At 36.7% G+C, this 19,744-nt stretch overlaps 1 protein-coding gene across 5 annotated transcripts in view; it reads left to right on the top strand.

The window, feature by feature from the left end:
- The window catches only part of STXBP4 (syntaxin binding protein 4), a 235,071-nt gene that overhangs the window by 96,913 nt on the left and 118,414 nt on the right, over positions 1–19,744 (top strand). For all 5 annotated transcript variants that reach the window (XM_025281286.3, XM_044939655.2, XM_044939654.2 and 2 more), the window contains 2 exons: positions 5,232–5,327; positions 8,877–8,942. In XM_025281286.3, coding sequence (XP_025137071.3) covers positions 5,232–5,327; positions 8,877–8,942 — 162 coding nt within the window. The remainder of the gene's footprint in view (positions 1–5,231; positions 5,328–8,876; positions 8,943–19,744) is intronic.

The raw sequence follows: 19,744 nt of genomic DNA, 5'->3' as shown, positions 1-19,744 counted from the left end.
TTAGCATCATTCCTTCCAAAGAAATCCCAGGGCTGATCTCCTTCAGAATGGACTGGTTGGATCTCCTTGCAGTCCAAGGGACTCTCAAGAGTCTTCTCCAACACCAAAGTTCAGAAGCATCAATTCTTCGGCACTCAGCCTTCTTCACAGTCCAGCTCTCACATCCATACATGACCACTGGAAAAACCATAGCCTTGACTAGACGAACCTTTGTTGGCAAAGTAATGTCTCTGCTTTTGATTGAAGCATATTTGGAAAGTCATTGACCACGAAGGGGCTTCTCAAAGAATTCACAAGTAATATCTATGGCCAGTTTTTGCTGCTTAGCCCTAAAATAACAATAGAGTTGTAAAACATTTTGTAAATCATAGTTTGTTCTCTGAATGTTAGTGTAGTGTTTTGCCTCCCAAAATGATACCATGGACTCTTTCATTCATGATTTATGTTCATTTTAAACTCAAAAATGATGACATACGCCTAAAAACCCCAATCCATAATTTATCTTAGCAAATTTTTATAACTCTGTTATCTGGATTCTTATTTAAACTCTTAAATTCTGTTTATTTTGCTTCTTAAGGTAACGAGGTAGAATAAGCAAATCTGAATGTTGAGTAGTGTTTCCGAGAATGTGCTCGGTAGACATTAGTCCCATGAGATGCTACGAAATAAAGGAGGGTTGTGTGTGTAATATGGTCAGACAACTTGAGGAAAACAAGTCGTTACGTTCCAATTTGGGATATTCAAAATGCTTATTAGCATATCAAAGGTACTAGAAGACCTGCAGGGAAGAAAGGTAACTTTTTCTAAAGCTTGTATTTCTCTAACTTACCTGACCTGCAAGGACCACTACCACCATCACCATCACCCTGTTATGGTTTTATGCAAAACTAATATCCTTTGGAACACACTTTGGGAATATTGCTACATTTGAGATTGTATTCAGAAGTAATCTAAAGTTTAAGAATGAATTCTGTGAGTACTTATAAAATAGAATAGCAGAGACAGATGAATATGAGGTCATATATATTATGGATAATGACCATAGATACACAAAAGCAACTGTGTCAGGGCAACAGGAAGCAGTAATTTTAGGGAAAATATTTCTGCCAAAACTTAAGGGATGACTTCTACTTTTGATATCCTAGGATTTGGAAAGCAAATCTGAGTTTATCATTTCCATACCACCATGATTTATTTTGAGCAGTTAGTAAAAATCTGAACTCTGTGGGAATCTTGGAATAGCTGCTATTTGGCTGTGAAAATACCGTAGGTATTTTAGTAAACTTTTGAGCCCTTTGCCTCATCTGTGAAATGGAGTCAAGGTTTTAAAGATAATGGTAAGGATTTAATATTGAAAATATATAGTCCTTAGCAGTGTATCTTCACAAAATTCCCAGTCAGTGGTTGATATTATTAACTATTTGTATTATTTTTTCCTACTCTGCATTCACCTCTCCTCTCTGAAGTGCCCTGCTTTTAAATCTCATGTTTAGATAGCAGTCAGTTTCTCTGTTCGGTCCTTTAAATTGTATTTTCTATACTTTATTTTTAGTTCTAACTTCCACATAGAAAAGAGATGTAATTAGACTTGGATTTTTATCTCTGATAAGATTGCCATTGTTGTTTTTTTTTTTTTACTTTGTAATTGTTAGAGATCAAACTAGAAGTAAGAGAAGTTGTCACCTCTGTTTTGTTGTTGCTTTTATTCACCTGTGCATGAATTATTAATATTATCCTCAAGACACAGTTTCTGTGCAGGAATCTTTTTAAGGCACTTTGGCTGATATATTTTGTTTAGTTAAAACAAGTCACATAATCAATTAATGTACTTTACTGGGTTCATGTAAACCATCTTGGTTGATAATGTCCAGCATTTTGTTAGCTGTGGATACCAGGTACTTGGAGTGGATATCTTTAGGGAATAGTTCATGTTGATAACTCATAAAGTCTTTTTTAAAATTGAAGTATAGTTGATATACCATATTATGTTAGTTTCAGGTGTACAACATAGTGATGCAACTCCCTGTGCTATAGAATATATTCTTATTGCTTATCTGGTAATTTGTATCTGTTATCCCATATGTCTAATTTGGCCGTCTCTTTTTCTCTTTCCCTTCCAGTAACCATAGGTTTGTTTCCTATTGCTGTGAGTCTGTTTCTGCTTTATATATATGTTCATCTGTATTATATTTTAGATTTCACATGTAAGTGATATCATATAGTATTTGCCTTTCTTCTGTCTAGCTTATCTCACCAAGTATAATATTCTCTATGTCCAAACACATAGCTGTAAATGGCCTTATTTTATTCATTTTTATGGCTGACTAATACTCCATTGTGTGTATATATTTTATATATATAAACACATACATATTGAAAGCACTTATAAACACATACATTATAAACACAGTCTTAAAATTTGGATTTTAAGGAAAAATTGTTAGAATAAGAATTTTATAGATGACAGTAATACATACAGAGTTTGTATACCTCATAAATGTCTAAATTCTGTATTAGTAGCAAAAATATAAGGTTAAGCTTAAATGAATTGTTACCCCAGATTATTCAATATTCTCTTTTATCTAATGAAACAACTCCAAAATAAGAAACTGAATCTTGTTATTAGAATGCAAAAGCCTAAGACTCATCAAAAGAGGATTTTTATGTTAGCTCTCATAATTAGTATCTAATGTATAACTTTTCTCTCGTATTTTAATATTGTCAGTTTCTTCCCTGTGATTGCTTTGTTGCTATTGTTCAGTTGCTGAGTCATGTCCAACGCTTTGTGGCCCCACGAACTGCATCATACCAGGCTTCCTGGTCCTTCACTGTCTCCCAGAGTTTGTTCAAACTCATGTCCATGAATCCATGATGCCATCCAACCATCTCATCCTCTGTCACCCACTTCTCCTCTTGCTCTCAATCTTTCCCAGCATCAAGGTCTTTTCCAGTGAGTCGGCTCTTTGCATCAGGTGGCCAAAGTGTTGGAACTTCAGCTTCAGCATCAGTCCTTCCAATGAATATTCAGGACTTATTTCCTTTAGGATTGACTGGTTTGGTCTCCTTCCTGTCCAAGGGACTCTCAAGAGTCTTCTCCAATACCACAGTTTGAAAGCATCAATTTTTTGGCCCTCAGCCTTCTTTATGGTCCAACTCTAACATCTGTACATGACTACTAGAAAAACAATAGCTTTGACTAGACCCGACTTTTGTCAGCAGAATGATGTCTCTGCTTTGTAATATGCTTTGTAGGTTTGTCATAGCTTTTCTTTCAATGAACAAGTGTCTTTTAATGTCATGGCTTCAGTCACCATCTACAGTGATTTTGGAGCCCAAGAAAGTAAAATCTGTCACCGTTTCCACTTTTTTCCTCATCTATTTGCCATGAAGTGATGGGACCAACAAATTTGGAAAATTCAGCAGTGGCCACAGGACTGGAAAAGGTCAGTTTTTATTCCAATTCCAAAGAAAGGTAATGCCAAAAAATGCTCAAACTACCACACAATTGCATTCATCTCACACGCTAGTAAAGTAATGCTTAAAATTCTCCAGGCCAGGCTTCAGCAACATGTGAACCGTGAACTTCTAGATGTTCAAGCTGGTTTTAGAAAAGGCAGAGGAACCAGAGATCAAATTGCCAACATCCACTGGATCATCAAAAAAGCAAGAGAGTTCCAGAAAAATGTCTATTTCTGCTTTATTGACTATGCCAAACCCTTTGATGTGTGGATCACAGTAAACTGTGGAAAATTCTGAAAGAGATGGGAATACCAGACCACCTGACCTGCCTCTTGAGAAACCTCTATGCAGGTCAGGAAGCAACAGTTAGAACTGGACATGGAACAACAGACTGGTTCCAAATAGGAAAAGGAATATGTCAAGGCTGTATATTGTCACCCTGCTTATTTAACTTCTATGCAGAGTACATCATGAGAAGTGCTGGGTTGGAAGAAGTGCAAGCCGGAATCAAGATTGCCGGGAGAAATATCAATAACCTCAGATATGCAGATGACACAACCCTTATGGCAGAAAGTGAGGAAGAACTAAAGAGCCTCTTGATGAAAGTGAAAGTGGAGAGTGAAAAAGTTGGCTTAAAGCTCAACATTCGGAAAACTAAGATCATGGCATCTGGTCCCATCACTTCATGGCAAATCTATGGGGAAACATTGCACACAGTGGCTGACTATTTTTCTGGGCTCCAAAATCACTGCAGATGGTGACTGCAGCCATGAAATTAAAGATGCTTACTCCTTGGAAGGAAAGTTATGACCAACCTAGACAGCATATTAAAAAGCAGAGACATTATTTTGCCAACAAAGGTCCGTCTAGTCAAGGCTATGGTTTTTCCAATAGTCATGTATGGATGTGAGAGTTGGACTATAAAGAAGGCTGAGTGCTGAAGAATTGAGGCTTTTGAACTGTGGTGTTGGACGAGACTCTTGAGAGTCCCTTGGAGAGATCCAACCAGTCCATCCTGATGGAGATCCAACCAGTCCATCCTAATGGAGATCAGTCCTGGATGTTCATTGGAGGGACTGATGTTGAATCTCAAACTCCAGTACTTTGGCCACCTGATGAGAAGAGCTTTCTCATTTGAAAAGACCCTGATGCTGGGAAAGATTGAGGGCTGGAGAAGGGGACGACAGAGGATGAGATGGTTGGATGGCATCACCGACCCGATGAACATGGGCTTGGGTGGACTCCGGGAGTTGTTGATGGATAGGGAGGTCTGGCGTGCTGCAGTTCATGGGGTTGCAAAGAGTCGGACATTACTGAACGACTGAACTGATGGGACAGAGGCCATGATTTTCACTTTTTTAATGTTGAGTTTTAAGCCAGCTTTTCACTCTCATCTCTCACCCTCTTTAAGAGGCTCTTTAGTTCCTCTTTGCTATTTGTCATTAGGGTGGTATCTTCTGCATATCTGAGGTTATTGATACTTCTCCTGAGAGTCTTGATTCCAACTTGAGATTCATCCAGCCTGGCATTTGCATCATGTATTTTGCATATATGTTAAATAAGCAGTGTGGCGATATACAACCTTGACATACTTCTTTCCCAATTTTGAACCAGTCCATTGTTCCATGTTCTGTTCTAACTCTTCCTTCTTATCTTGCATACTGATTTCTCAGGAGACGGGTGATTCCTTAGAAACAGATGAAATGGAAAAGCATGAACCAGTCCATTGTTCCATGTTCTGTTCTAACTCTTCCTTCTTATCTTACATACAGATTTCTCAGGAGACAGGTGATTCCTTAGAAACAGATGAAATGGAAAAGCTTAAGCATGAAAGAAATAACGCCTTGGAACAAGTGAAGACACTTAAGGTAATCTCCAATTTAGCTTCCTTATATTTTCTTTTGTATAAAGAAAAGAAAGAAAATTATCTTGTGTTGAATTCTGGAGTATCGAGACTTAGTGTTTGTTTTTTTAAAGAATATCAATATCAAATAGCTTAGTATAGAATATTAATATCAAATTAATATTTTTTCCTTAGCTGACCTTTAGAGAGTAAATTTTTTAGCTCATATACTCATTATTTATATTTCACAGTCAGTGATTTCCTCAGCTGACCTTTAGAGAGTAAATTTTTTAGCTTACATACTCATTATTTATATTTCACAGATTCGGTGTGAACAGTGTGATTTGTAATCATACCTTCTAATCTTACTACTTCTAACCCCTTTTTTTTTCACACTGGTGGGAAGAAAGGAGAACCAATGAAGCAAGCCATGACAATTTTAGATCCTCAGATGTTCATTGGAAAATACATTTTCTCCTATATTCATGTGAATGCTTCAGGGGCATCTTGTTTTGCTAACATAATTTGAAATTAATGGATTGAGATTTAAGGGAAATAAAAACACAATATATTTCCCAAATATACTGTAAGATTTTGTTTCTCTATATATGTTTTAATTTTGTGTTTAGAATATTAAATTTGTATCTTAATTTTTATGGCAAGCCATTATATTTTTCAGGTCTTCAAGAAAAGCAGTGTAACTATTTGTTTTCCACTAATTCATCATAGGAATATATTTAAACTTTTTTCTGTGTTTATTTTTGGCTGTGCTGGGTCTGCATTGCTGCACAGACTTCCCTCTAGTTGCAGAGAGTGGGGGAGACTCTCTAGTTGCAGTACACGGCCTTTCGTGTGGTGACTTGGACAGTTGCAGAGCGCGGGCTCCAGGGCATGCGGGATTCAGTAGCTGTGGCACATGGGCCCAGCAGCTGTGGTGCCCAGGTCTAGAGCACAGGTTCAATAGTTGAACCTGTGCACAGGCTTTGTTTCTCCATGGCATGTAGGACTTTTCCTAGGTCACGTTTCGAAAGCCTGAGTGAGTCTCCTGCATTGGCAGGCAGATTCTTTATCACTGAGCCACCAGGGAAGCCCCAGATTATTTTTAATTAGTTTTTTAAATAACTGAAATTCTATTATTTGTTTCATTTTTATTGAGGTAAAATCTTTACACCAAATTAAAAAAAGAAAGAAATTTCCTTGCTACCTTAGTTTTTAAATTCTGACCTCTAGAGGAAGCTATTGTTTAACATATCTTATTTACCCTTTCAGAGACTTTCTCTGTGTACTCAACCATATGCTAAAAAATATGTGTATATATGCTTCTTTTAATTCCACAGAATTGTTTCATATATTATACACTTTTTTACAGCTTATCTTCTTTTTTTCTCTTTGTTATTAGCATTATATCTTGGATAACTTTTCAGGTTAATATATATGAATCTACCTAATTCTTTTCAGTGCTTCTCCTATCCTCCAAAGGTTCTGTTCTAGATTATTTAACCAGTTCCCTATGATAAAATGAAAAAGATCTGAGAGCCTCAGAAAATTCTGATGGACCATAAGATTCAATGACTTACACAGAGTAAATTATATAAAAATGCTATCTTACCAGTATAACCAACACTACAGATGTTTTTTAAGAGAATAAGAAAAAACTACTGTCAATTATTAAAGCTAAATTTATATTTTTCATCTTAATTCTTGATCATGTCTAACTCTTTGTGACTGTAGCTTGCCAAGCTCCTGTGTCTGTGAAATTCTCCAGGCAAGAACAAAGGAGGTTGCCATTCCCTACTCCAAGGGATCTTCCTGACCCAGGGATCAAACCCGGGTCTTCTGCATTGCAGACAGATTATTTACTGTCTGAGCTACCACAGAAGCCCCAGTGTTTATCATTGTTAAATTTAGTGATATATTTTTGTTTTTTACTGGAATATCAGTGGTAATAATTAGAATTTTAATTTAAAGATGTATTCATTTAACATTTAAACAAAGCTTTCCAGAGGAACTATTGAGTAAATCAGGATTTGTATTTAAAATTTACAAGATGTAACTGAACATATCCTACTGTGACAAAACCTGAAATCACAGGTAAAATATATTCTGTATAATTTCCTTCACCTGAAAACCTATCTATTGGCTGAGAGACATTTGCTTAAATACAGAAAACACCACACAGCAATAAATGTTTTGTTTGAGATAATCTTTGTACTTTGAGTTTTTCTGCTTGTATTATACACACATATACACAAAAAGCAGAGGTTGTTAAATGGATTTCACAGAATGTATAAATGTCTCTCATCACTTCCCATTATCCTGTGACATCTCTGTTTATCATGTCTGATTTAAGGTACAAGTAAAAACGGAACCAAGAAAATTTGATGCCAATGGCTAATTTTTATTCTGCAAGAATGATTTTTAAAGGTTCCATGGGCTTTATTTAACTTAAAGCCTTTCCACAGAGTTCACATTGCTACTGCTTTGCAAAGTTGAATGAAAATAGATATATTTTCCATTTACAGATGCAAAAAACTAGGACACAAAGAGTGAAGGTGACTTACCAGAGCATAAAAGCCCAGGAGCCAGAAGTTTCTTGGCTCCTGTTCTGTGGCAGATTCGTTAGATTGCTATATTATATTCATCTTCACGTACCTTCATTTCATCTCTTAGACAAGAATGAGCTCAAGTATAGCAGAAAGTAGACTGCTTCTTGTAAACATTCCAATGTTGCCATGAATGTTTACCACTCATTATAATCTTCTAGCAATTCCTCTGCTCAGGTTTATAAGTAAAATGGCTCTTAAAGTATCTCTGATTTGATCAATAAAACATGGATTTATGACATAACAAAATTGAATGTTTTAGTGTGTTATTCTCAATATCCTTATTAATTTTAAGTTCAAAGATTTTAATATTTGTTTGGGATGCCAATGTTATTCCACCTTAGTAAGTATTATTTCATATTTTGATTACACTAGTTATATGTTCATTTTTATGGATAATCTTACAAAAATTAGCTAAATTGGGAACATTATGGTCAACTCTGTTTCATAGTCCTCTTTCGCATGTACGGTAAGAGGGACTTCTAAGTTATAATAGTCATGCTCTTCAATTTGCAAACTCTTTGACAGTGATAGCTATTATCTAGCATTTAGTTTGACATTTATACATTTTGATCCTGATTGACTTATTTTGGACCTCAGATTTTTAGGTTTTTTAAAAAGTGGCTAGTAAGGAGTTTCCTGGTGGCCTAGTAGTTAGGAGTCCAGGCTTTCACTGCCGTAGCCTGAATTCAGTTTCTGGTCAGGAAATGAAGATCCCACATGCTGCCTGGCACAGGAAAAAAATGTGACTACTTATAGTAACAGAAAATATGTTTACATCCCAATTATACTATAAAGAGCTAATTACTTTTAAATGGCATGTATAAGGCAGAAAAGTGACTGGGAGCTACATTTCCAGATTCTAGAAACTGGATGTTTGAGGAATTTGTAAGCCTTGAAACAAAGCCCTAAAAATCATGCTCATTGATACCTTCTTAACAGGTTGTTAATTCAGTGGCTTTTTAATACAGGAAAAATTGTTTGAATCGGAAAGGCAGAGGAAGCAATTGACAGAAGAACTCCAGAATGTGAAACAAGTAAGTGCATATATTGTTTATATGTGTCTTGTGGATGTGTGTGTGTAGAGAAATGAGGTATAATTGCAATGCATTGATGTGTGTAATATCTGAGAGCCTACAGATATAAACAGTATAGCATAGTATACTGCTGCTTTCAGAGTTGGGTATCTATGGACTGAAACGATCAGTCTCATTGCTTTTCTACCTTTTTTTCTTTCTCTTGTATTTTTCCTTTTTCTTTTCTTCTGTTACTCATATTCATTTTATTAAAAGTAAAAGCAAATCAAGGAGGGGGAAAAAACTTCCAAGCCAGAGCATTTTTAAATTTTTTTTAGTAATAAAAAGCAAAAATTTATTTTCGCTCTTTATCATTCTTCAAAGAATTTTAAGTAACTTACAGCAAAACAAATGCAATGATATCATGAAATAGAGATACAAGTAACAAATAAAAGGTTAATAAGAGTAGAAAGTTAAGAGGACATTGCTATAGATCAGTGGCAGTCACCTGATTTTGAATCTCCCCAATATTATCCTCCCAGAAAACATAAATTTACAGAGCACATAAAACCATACAGGAACCCACACCTTTTTTTGTTTTTGGATACATCATGCACGGCTTCTGGGATCTTAGTTCCTTGACTGGGAATTGAAACTGGGCCCACGGCAGTAAAAGCACTGAGTCCTAACCCCTGGACTGCCAGACAATTCCCAGGACCTATACCTTAAATATGGCTATTGGATAGAGAGTACCAGAACCTTCAAGGCACATATAAATAGAGTTTAAAATTCCAACAAACTGTTGCAACTTGCCTGCCACTGAAATGTGAAAGCAGGGGAGGCTTAAAAACTCTGAAAAGAGTAAGGAAAACAGAGTAATCAGACAAAGTACTGCAAGTAAGATCACCTCCAGAAAGAGAAAAATACAACTATTAATGACAAAATACTAAACAGTGGCCAGGATTTGGTGGTTCTCAGAACTTGAGGAAGTATGTGTAACCAGAAGCAGCAGCATTCTAGAATCATTGTTTGGAGAAAAGAATCAAATAAATAGAGACGGGTGGTATCCCTTGGAGGCTAAGAAATAATGAGAAAAAAGGAAATAAGAGGGGGAAATTAAGGGTCTTGCAGAAATGAAAGAGAAACAAGACATAGCAAGCCTCATCCATGTACCCTCCACCATGACCATCAACAACATGATCCATAAAAAGAAATTGCACAGAAGAGGGTGCTGTTGAACTAAGAACTCTTTCTGTGAAAGAAAAAGGAATTGGAAAAAAAAAAAAAAAATCTGTCCCTGTCATTACAAAACAACTGTAAATATCAGACAGTATGAATTAAAGCTTTCTTCCTGATGAAAATACCCCAAAACAATTTAACCTTAAAACAGTAACACAGAATAACTCAAAATAAGGAATTAAAAACAAAGACTTAGAAAATTACAAAAAAACAGGGATAAATGAAATGAGAGTTGATAAAACCTGGGAAAGAAAGAGAAGAAAAAGACAAAATGATGCTAGAAATGAAAACTATATTACAGGTTACCCAAGGAAGAATATAATCAAATGAAAAGGCATCAAAGTAAACCAGAAAGATAAGAATGAAGTAAGTAAAGGATTTTCATGAGGAAGTAAATCAAAACAACTGAACAGCACTAATATTTTGAACTATAATCCAAGAACACTTTCAGAAGTAAAAGATGACCTGGAACTATTATTGGGTGGTGGGGAAAGGTCAGTTTAGGGTACATCCTAGCAGGCTTTAAAGACGGAGGGGAAATGCATGGTCCCTCCAAATGAGAGGGTCAGATAACGTACAAAGCTGATAGAGTGAGACCAACATCAGCCTTCCTGACGCAGCATACAAAGTAAGGCGTTTGTGGGGCGATAGCTTCATGAAACTAAAGGAAAGAATGTGTAAATCAAGAATATTGTATCCCACCAAGTCGACTTTTAGATATCAAGTCAACAGTTACAAATGTGCCAGTATTCAGGAAATAATATATGCATATAGTATTCCTGAAGAATCTGGTAGAGGTGAGTTTTCCCCAGCCAAAAAATGACTGGGATAACTTTGGCAAGAATTTCCAAACAATGAGCATTTCCTATATGTTACTGTATAGCCAAGCCCAAAAAGAAAGATGCCGTTTTGCAATTTTTTTTTTTAATGAGAGGATGAGGGAGAATAAAAGGGGAAAACAGAATAAGATCATTCTGTAGTATAATAGTCAGTGAATATCACTTCAAACTGACAGCAAACAATAAAAAGATTAGGTAAAGACTGAGCAAATTTTGGGATTTTGTAGAATGAAAATATGGATCTTCCAATTACCAAAAGAAATCCTTTTTAAAAAAAGCAAAAATGTCAAAATGCAGTAAATATATACAACAATTTCAACAGAAGGCAGTATGACAGAATTGAGACTGAATACAATAGTAATCTAATATAAATGGGATAACTTAAATGGGTTTTCATAGGAAAATATAGTTTACCAAAACTGGCCTCAGTAGAGGTAGAAGCTTAACCATAGAAGAAATAAAGTTACCAAGAAGCCACCCTACAGAAAAGGACCAGGCCAAAATCGTTTCACAATTTCGTTTCACAAAGTTTTAACCAAAACTTTGGCATTTAATCCCAGAACTACATAAACGGGTTCAGGTATTTTAAAAAAGCAGAAAGAGAAAGAAACAAAGAAAAATTCCAAATTCTTTCCTGGGAGGAAGTATAACATTTGATGTCTAAACTTGACAAAAGTATCACAAAAAGAAAGAATGCAGTTAAAAAACTGCAGACTAAAAAAACAACCAGGGACATATGAATTGGAAAAGAATAAATAAAAGAGTAACATAATAGAAATCTTGAAAACCCTAAAGAATCAATGATAAAAATAACTTGTTGGGAAATTCACAAGCTAGCAAGAAATAAAATTAATATGCAGAACTCAGTTACTGGACCACATACACAAATTGTAAGGAGAAGTTTTAGTTGTCTAGATGAAACCAAAAATTATAGAAAAATGGGTAAAAGACTTGAACAGACCATTCACTGAAAAAGTTATTAAAGGTCATGTGAAACATATAAAAAGATTTTCAGTCTTTCCCACAAGAGAAATGTCAATTAAATCTATGTTGAGATAGGACTTCCAGCTTCTAGTACTGAGCAAGATACAGAGAATGTTCTCCAACAGAAAACAGCTCTAAAACTGGTTTTGTTACACAGGTTTTAAGGAATTACCAAAGGAATTGGAACATGAACATAGACACCTGCTCCTCTGGGAAGAAGGGAACTATGTGAACTAGTTTTCTTGATCCTGGTTTTAAGCTTGGAGCTAGAAGAAGGCAATGGCACCCCACTCCAGTACTCTTGCCTGGAAAATCCTATGGATGGAGGAGCCTGGTGGGCTGCAGTCCATGGGGTTGCAAAGAGTCGGACTCTACTGAGTGACTTCATTTTCACTTTTCACTTTCATGCATTGGAGAAGGAAATGGCAACCCACTCCAGTGTTCTTGCCTGGAGAATCCCAGGGACGGGGGAGCCTGGTGGGCTGCCGTCTATGGGGTCTCACAGAGTCGGACACGACTGGAGTGACTTAGCAGCAGCAGCAGCAACAATTTAATACCAGTGGAAACTGACCCCCACTTAGGGTCACTTGATGTTTGAAAATGTTCACAGACACTTTAATGAGGAAGCACTGCTTATCATCAGGGCTTCCCTGGTGGCTCAGTCAGTAAAGAATCTGCCTGCAATGCGGGAGACCTGGGTTCGATCTCTGGGTTAGAAAGATCCCCTGGAGAAGAGAACAGCTACCCACTCTAGTATTCTGGCCTGGAGAATTCCATGGACTGTATGGTCCATGGTGTCACTCGAGTCGGACATGACTGAGTGACTTTTTACTTTCACTGCTTATTACAATACATGGTGCTAGAACAAGGGAGTATTTGTGTGAGAAAAATCTAATCTTAACCCCTACTTCATATCATATTCAAAGTTCAGGTCAGTCACTCAGTCATGTCTGACTCTTTGAAACCCCATAAACTGCAGCACGCCAGGCCTCCCTGTCCATCACCAACTCCCAGAGTTCACTCAAGCTCACATCCATTGAGTTGGGGATGCCATCCAGCCATCTCATTCTCTGTCGTCCTCTTCTCGCTAACTCCAAATAGATGATAGATCTAAACATAAACTAAAATTTAAATTCAAAAGAAACTTTTGTGATGTTGGGTTAAGCAAGGTTATCAAGCTGTATATCTAAAATGAGTAAATTTTACTATATTTAAATTCTACCTTAACAAAGCTACTTTTTAAAAATATGCCAATACAATTTTTCTTCCATTAACAAAAATTCAGATGCTTGACGGTGCATTGTTGATGAGGCTGTTTTGAAACAGGCATTTTCATACATGCTAGTGGTAGTGCAACGGAGAAGGCAATGGCAGCCCACTCCAGTACTCCTGCCTGGAGAATCCCAGGGACGGGGGAGCCTGGCGGGCTGCAGTCCACGGGGTCGCTGAGGGTCGGACACGACTGAGCGGCTTCACTTTCACTTTTTGCTTTCAGGCATTGGAGAAGGAAATGGCAACCCACTCCAGTGTTCTTGCCTGGAGAGTCCCAGGGACGGGGGAGCCTGGCGGGCTGCAGTCCACGGGGTCGCTGAGGGTCGGACACGACTGAGCGACTTCACTTTAACTGAGCGACTTCACTTTCACTTTTCACTTTCCTGCATTGGAGAAGGCAATGGCAGCCCACTCCAGTACTCCTGCCTGGAGAATCCCATGGACGGGGGAGCCTGGCGGGCTGCAGTCCATGGGGTCGCTGAGGGTCGGACACGACTGAGCGACTTCAGTTTCACTTTTTGCTTTCAGGCATTGGAGAAGGAAATGGCAACCCACTCCAGTGTTCTTGCCTGGAGAATCCCAGGGACGGGGGAGCCTGATGGGCTGCCGTCTATGGGGTCACACACAGTCGGACACGACTGAAGCGACTTAGCAGCATCAGCAGTGGTAGTACAAAACAGCACACAGCTGCGAAGGAGAATTGGGCATTTCTAATAAATTGATGTGTACATTTACCATTCAGCCTGGCAACCTCAGTTCTAGGAATTTACCCCAAAGATATACCTCTAATAATATTGAAATACCTAGGCACAGTATTTTTTTGTGGTATTATATGTAATTAGAAAATATTAGAAACTACCTTAATCTTCAGTATAGATGATTGAATGAACTACGATCCATACATGCAGTGGAGCACTCTGCTACTGAAGGAAATCTTAACTCAGTAGCACAGAGTGATTTCCAGGAGATGCTGTCAAATTAAAAAAAAAAAAAAAAAGTACAAAAGAGTATGTATAGTATTATCCTTTATTTTAAAAAAATAACCATACTGAAGAAAAAGAATCAATTCAAGTAATTTACCAACATGGTATTTATGTTCAGTGTTTGACAGGTTGCAATAGAGTTAGAAAAGAATCGAAAACAAATCCCAAACGTTTTACAGTATGAGGGGGTCGCAAAGAGTTGGACACGACTAAGCTACTAACACTTTTCACTTTCACAAAGTACTGAGGTGGGATAAAACTGTGTAGTGGGAGGAACATAATTCATCCAGGGTTGTGACAAAAGTGACTACATTTTAGTAATCAAGACAGGAGACCCATGATACATTCTGAATAAAACAGCAGCAAATGGTAATGGCAGAAGTTAAATGTGAACTATACACATATACATACTATTTGACTTTTTCTGATTAAAATCCACTCAGAAAAAAAAAAATTGAATAGCATGTGTTGTTGTCTTGTTTCTGAGGTATGGCTAAAGCCATTCTGAAACAATTTAAACAATTTTAAGATGTAATAATGCATGCGTGCTCAGTCTCTTTAGAGTCTGACTCTTTGCGACCCCCATGGACTGTAACTCACTGGGCTCCTCTATGCTTGGGATTCTGCAGGCAAGAACACTGGAGTGGGTTGCCCTGCCCTCCTCAAGAAAATCTTTCCAATCCAGGGATCAAACCCGTGACTGTTATGTCTCCTGCATTGGCAGGCCAGTTCTTTACTACTAGTGCCACCTGGGAAGCCCAAGTGTAATATAGGTCTCCTGTATTACAAAATCAAAATGTTTTGATTGTTGTTGAAAGCCAGAATCTCAGTGAAAAAACAAAGACATACAAAGTAGAATTTAGGAAGTCAAGAAAGAATCCTTTGAATGGACTAGATTTGAAGGTATCACTCTGAATGCATTATTTCTAAAATATATATGTATCTATGTGAATATGAATATATATGTGCCCATATATATGTATGTGTGTGCAGTTTATATGTGTGTGTGTGTGTGTATGTGTGTATATATATTCCTAGCTCTAACAGCTAGAAGAGCCAAGAATCACATATCCCACTAGCAATGAGCACCTAGCATATCTAAGTGCCTAGAAACTATTCCCCACTAATAAGAATCCAGGCTTCTTGGAGAAATAACTGATTTCAAGACTGAGGGTGGGTAAGTACAAAATAAGCTTGAAATGTCTTATGCCAGAAAATAAGGAAATCCCCAAAATGATGGGAGCGTGTCATAAGGAACTAGCTTGATGCACCCTCCACTGACCAGTCTGAAAGTAGTTGAGCACCAAAATAATTAAATATAGTGATGAATTAACAAACCATTGAAAAAAAGTGATTCATGAGTCTCTACCATTAGTAAAGAAGTGAATTAATTAATGGAGAGAGCTGAGGGCTCTTGCTCATTAAAGACTGTTGAGTGCTGACTGGTAACAACAGTTATCAGAGTAGCTGCCAGATTTGGGAAGTCAGCATTTTGCATGTTTCAGTAATGACTGGATCAGACTAGAATCATAAAATGCTTAATCTAGGGGGAATTTTTTTTATGACAAGCAGAATATTCACATATTTATATGGCTTTAAAGTGGCTGTCTATAAACTGCGTATTAATTGCAAGAGGAAAATAGTAATTATATGGTAGTGAAATCAGACAACTCCTAAACTGGTACAGAAAATGGATATCACCAGTGAAGAACAGATGGATATGTGTGACTTCAAATGTGAAACCTTGAAAGGACACAACATCACTTATGTAGTATTACGGCTGAGAATGTATAAACCTAACCTGGCCATGAGGAAGCACCAGTCAAGCCCCAAATGAGGACAGTTTTATTTATTTTTAAAGGTGTATGTATCTCTGTGTGTATGCGTCTGTGTGTGTATGTGTCTGTGTGTGTATAGGTGTTATATTCTTGAGAAATGTGAATGCCATAAAAAATAAAAGAATGAAAACAAAGAAAAATCAAAGAAAGAGAGAAAGGGAAGGACAAGGTAAAGAGGGAGGGGGGGAGAGAGAGAGATGGAAGAAAGAAAAAGAGAGAAAAATGAAGAAAGGATGACGGGAGGGAAGAAGGGTAGGGGGGAGGTTCCAGATTAAAAGAGGGTAAAGAGACATGAAACTAAATAAAATACCTGAGCCTAGACTCGATCCTGCACTGGAATGGGGAAAACACTACAAAGGATGCTATTGAGTCAGTTGACAAAACTGGAATACAGATGACAGATTAGATAATAGTATTGGCTCAATGTTGAATTTCTTAAATCTGATAGATGGACTATGGTTGTGTAAGAGAAATCCTTTTACTTAAGAAATACTGAAGTTTGTAGGGATAAAGAACCCTTGAATAGTCAGAATATGTGTGTCCATATTTACATATGTGTGTAGATATATATGTGAGAGATTGAGAGTCTGCAAAATCTTGGTAGCAGCAACCTCAAAATATCAGTGGCTTGCAAGAATACTTTATTTCTCACTCATGAACATGTTGGCAAAAAAGTGACTTTGTGAATTAGGTAAATCTGGGCAAAGGATGTAAAGATGTTCTTTGTACTGTTCCTACTCTTGCAAGTCTTGTGTACACTTGAAGTTATTTCCAACTAAAAAGTCTGTAAAAGTCCTCTATTTTTTGACCAAAAACTTTTAGACCCCCATTTTATTAAGCTTTTTGTAGTTTGGTGCTATATCTGCATCAGTTTATATGGCCAGGCCTTTTTACATTTTAGTGTATCTTTGCATCCTGCAAGTGGACATTTATAAGTGAAAAGTGAAGTGTTGATCACTCAGTCATGTCCAAGTCTTTGCTATCCCATGGACTTTAGTTTGCCAGGCTCCTCTTTCCATGGAATTCTCCAGGCAAGAACACTGGAGTGGGTAGCCATTCCCTTCTCCAGGGGATCTTCCCTACCCAGGGATCAAACCTGGGTTCTCCCACCTTGCAGGTAGATTCTTTGTCATCTGAGCCACCAGGGGATCCCATTTACAAATATTCTTTCTTAATTTTTACATATAGAATAAATTAGAGGGTGGGTTTTTTTCCTCCATTTAATTAAATTTTTCTTTTCTTCGGAATGCTTAGAACTTAAAAGTTTTGGAATATCAAGCATAGTTAATAAAGTAAGGTAATATGATTGTGTGTGTGTCTGTGTATATATATAATAGCACATAGTGATTATTGAATAAATATTAACTATTATGGTCATTATTATTAATAGAAGAAATATTAGGTGCAGAGAAATAGGCGAAAATGATTTAACAATTTTATTTAGAGGAATAAAACCTAATTTTGACTGAGAGAATAAGGAGACTTTTTAGAGAAAAGGTGACACATGAAGTAGACCATACATGTGAAGGGGAGAGCACTCCAGGCAGAGTGCAACCTGAAAATCATGGTATGAAAGAAAAAGTCTTATCTTGGAGTCAAAATCGGCTGACTTTGTATGCTAATTTAACTATTATCTCTTAATGTTTTTGTATCTAAAATGTGATGATAACATCTGTTTATAATTTGTTCATAGGACTTGAGAGTTGAAGAGCCTAAAACTACTAGGAATATAATAAATTCCTAAAAAATAATAATTTGTATTTGTATTAGTTCATCATCATCACCTTGTCATTATTAAAGGCTTGGGGACATAAGGAAAACATGAACAGATGAAAGCATTAGGAAATAACATTTGAGGGCTGTCGGGGAGTTTTTGTTTTGGGACCAAAACAGGCAGCCACTTGAATACCAGTCTACGATTTTAGACAATGGATTGCCATTGAAGGTATTTGACAAGAGAAGAAAGATCAACTTATTCTATCTATAAACTGACTCCTCTTTCCTTCACATTCTACATCTAACTTGTTGGCCCTCCTGTTTAGAAACTGCAGTTTTGCCACTTTTTATCACTTCCATCACTGGTCTAAGCCATCATCATCTCCTGTCTGTTGAAACTATAACTTCCTACCAGATCACCCAGCTTTTACCCTTGCCCCACCCCCATACAGTCTAATCTGAGCACAGCAGCCAGAAATAGGCTTTTAAAACTTGTTAGAACCTAACTTTCCATCTCAGAATGAAAGCCCAACTCCTACAGAGCCTGCCCTCCCTGGTCTGCCCTCCTACCCCCACCCCACACCCCTTTTCCTCAGTGACCCCGTCCCTTACTACTTTCCCCCCACCTACCCTCCTTGTTCTCCAGCCCCTCTACCTCCCTGCATCATTACCCCACTAAGGCTCCAGCTCTCACTGTCAGTGGATAAGTTTTTTGGCATTCCTGATTGCTTTCTTGTGTATTATTTACTTGTTAAACTTGTATCCTTTATCTGTATCCACCAGCTAGAGGGTAAGCTTCATGAGGAGGGCAGCTGTCTTTCATGTGTTCTCTAATTTACCTTAGAACCATCACTGACGTAGAGTAGATATTCAGTAAATATCTGGTGAATGGATGGATGAAGAATGGTGAATGAAGACTACCTATACTTTAAGAAAGTTAACCTAACAGCAGATTTGGAAATAACTGAGTATCAGATAAGACGCTTTTATAAAAGTCTAGACCTGCACTTTCTAATAGAAATATATTGGAAACCAACTATGCCTTGTCAGTTTTCTAGTAACCACATTTTTTAAAAGCATGAAAAGAAACAGGTAAAATTATCTTAGATATATTTTTAGTCTAATATGTCTAAAATATGGTCATTTTAACATGAAAAAGTATTAAAAATTCATTAGACATTTTTACATTATTTTCTCGTACTGTATTTTTGAAGTCCAATGTTACTTTACACTTAAAGTGAATCTTAATACGTGTACTAAATTTTCATTGGAAATAACTGCTGTGATTTTGTTTAACAGCATTTATAGTTAAAAAGTAGATTCATATACCCAAATGTTCCAAATAAAGGTAAAACGTTTGCAGTAACTGAAATGAATACCAAAAATCTTTTTCTTTTAATATTTATGTCCCCATTGGCAAAATTTTTTCATATTTTTAGAAGATTCAATCTTTAAAGCAAAATCACTTCAAAACTACATCTTTTCAAGTTAAGTATGTCACTAATTCTGGTTACCATCAATTTCAAAGAAGTATTGCATATACTGAAAGCAACTGTAAATTTATCAATATCAACTAAGCAGATGTCAAAATTTTTAGGGTTTTTGAGCCTAATCTACATATTATCAGTAATAAAATCTACATAATGATTTGTGTTAGATAATAGATAAATCATTATTACTGACTTATGCATTTGAAAATTTTCAGTATCAGTATAAATTCTTACACTTGTCTAGCTTCACAAATAAGCTTTCTCATTCCTTGAAGCTTCAAATTTAGCTCATTCATGTACAGTGTGATATTGATAATAAAATGTAAATCACACTTCCATTTTTTTGTTTTTAATTGTTAAGTATTAGGCAACCAATCATTTCTTTTAAGAAAATCTTCAACTGAAGTTAAAAATACAGTAAGTCTTCATTAAGCTCTTCCACAACTCAACCAAGTAGCACTA

The sequence above is a fragment of the Bubalus bubalis genome, chromosome 3 (assembly GCF_019923935.1).
Source record: "Bubalus bubalis isolate 160015118507 breed Murrah chromosome 3, NDDB_SH_1, whole genome shotgun sequence".
Lineage (NCBI taxonomy): Eukaryota > Metazoa > Chordata > Mammalia > Artiodactyla > Bovidae > Bubalus > Bubalus bubalis.
Note: the sequence above shows the minus strand (reverse complement) of the source record. Positions and strands in the feature narration are given on the sequence as shown.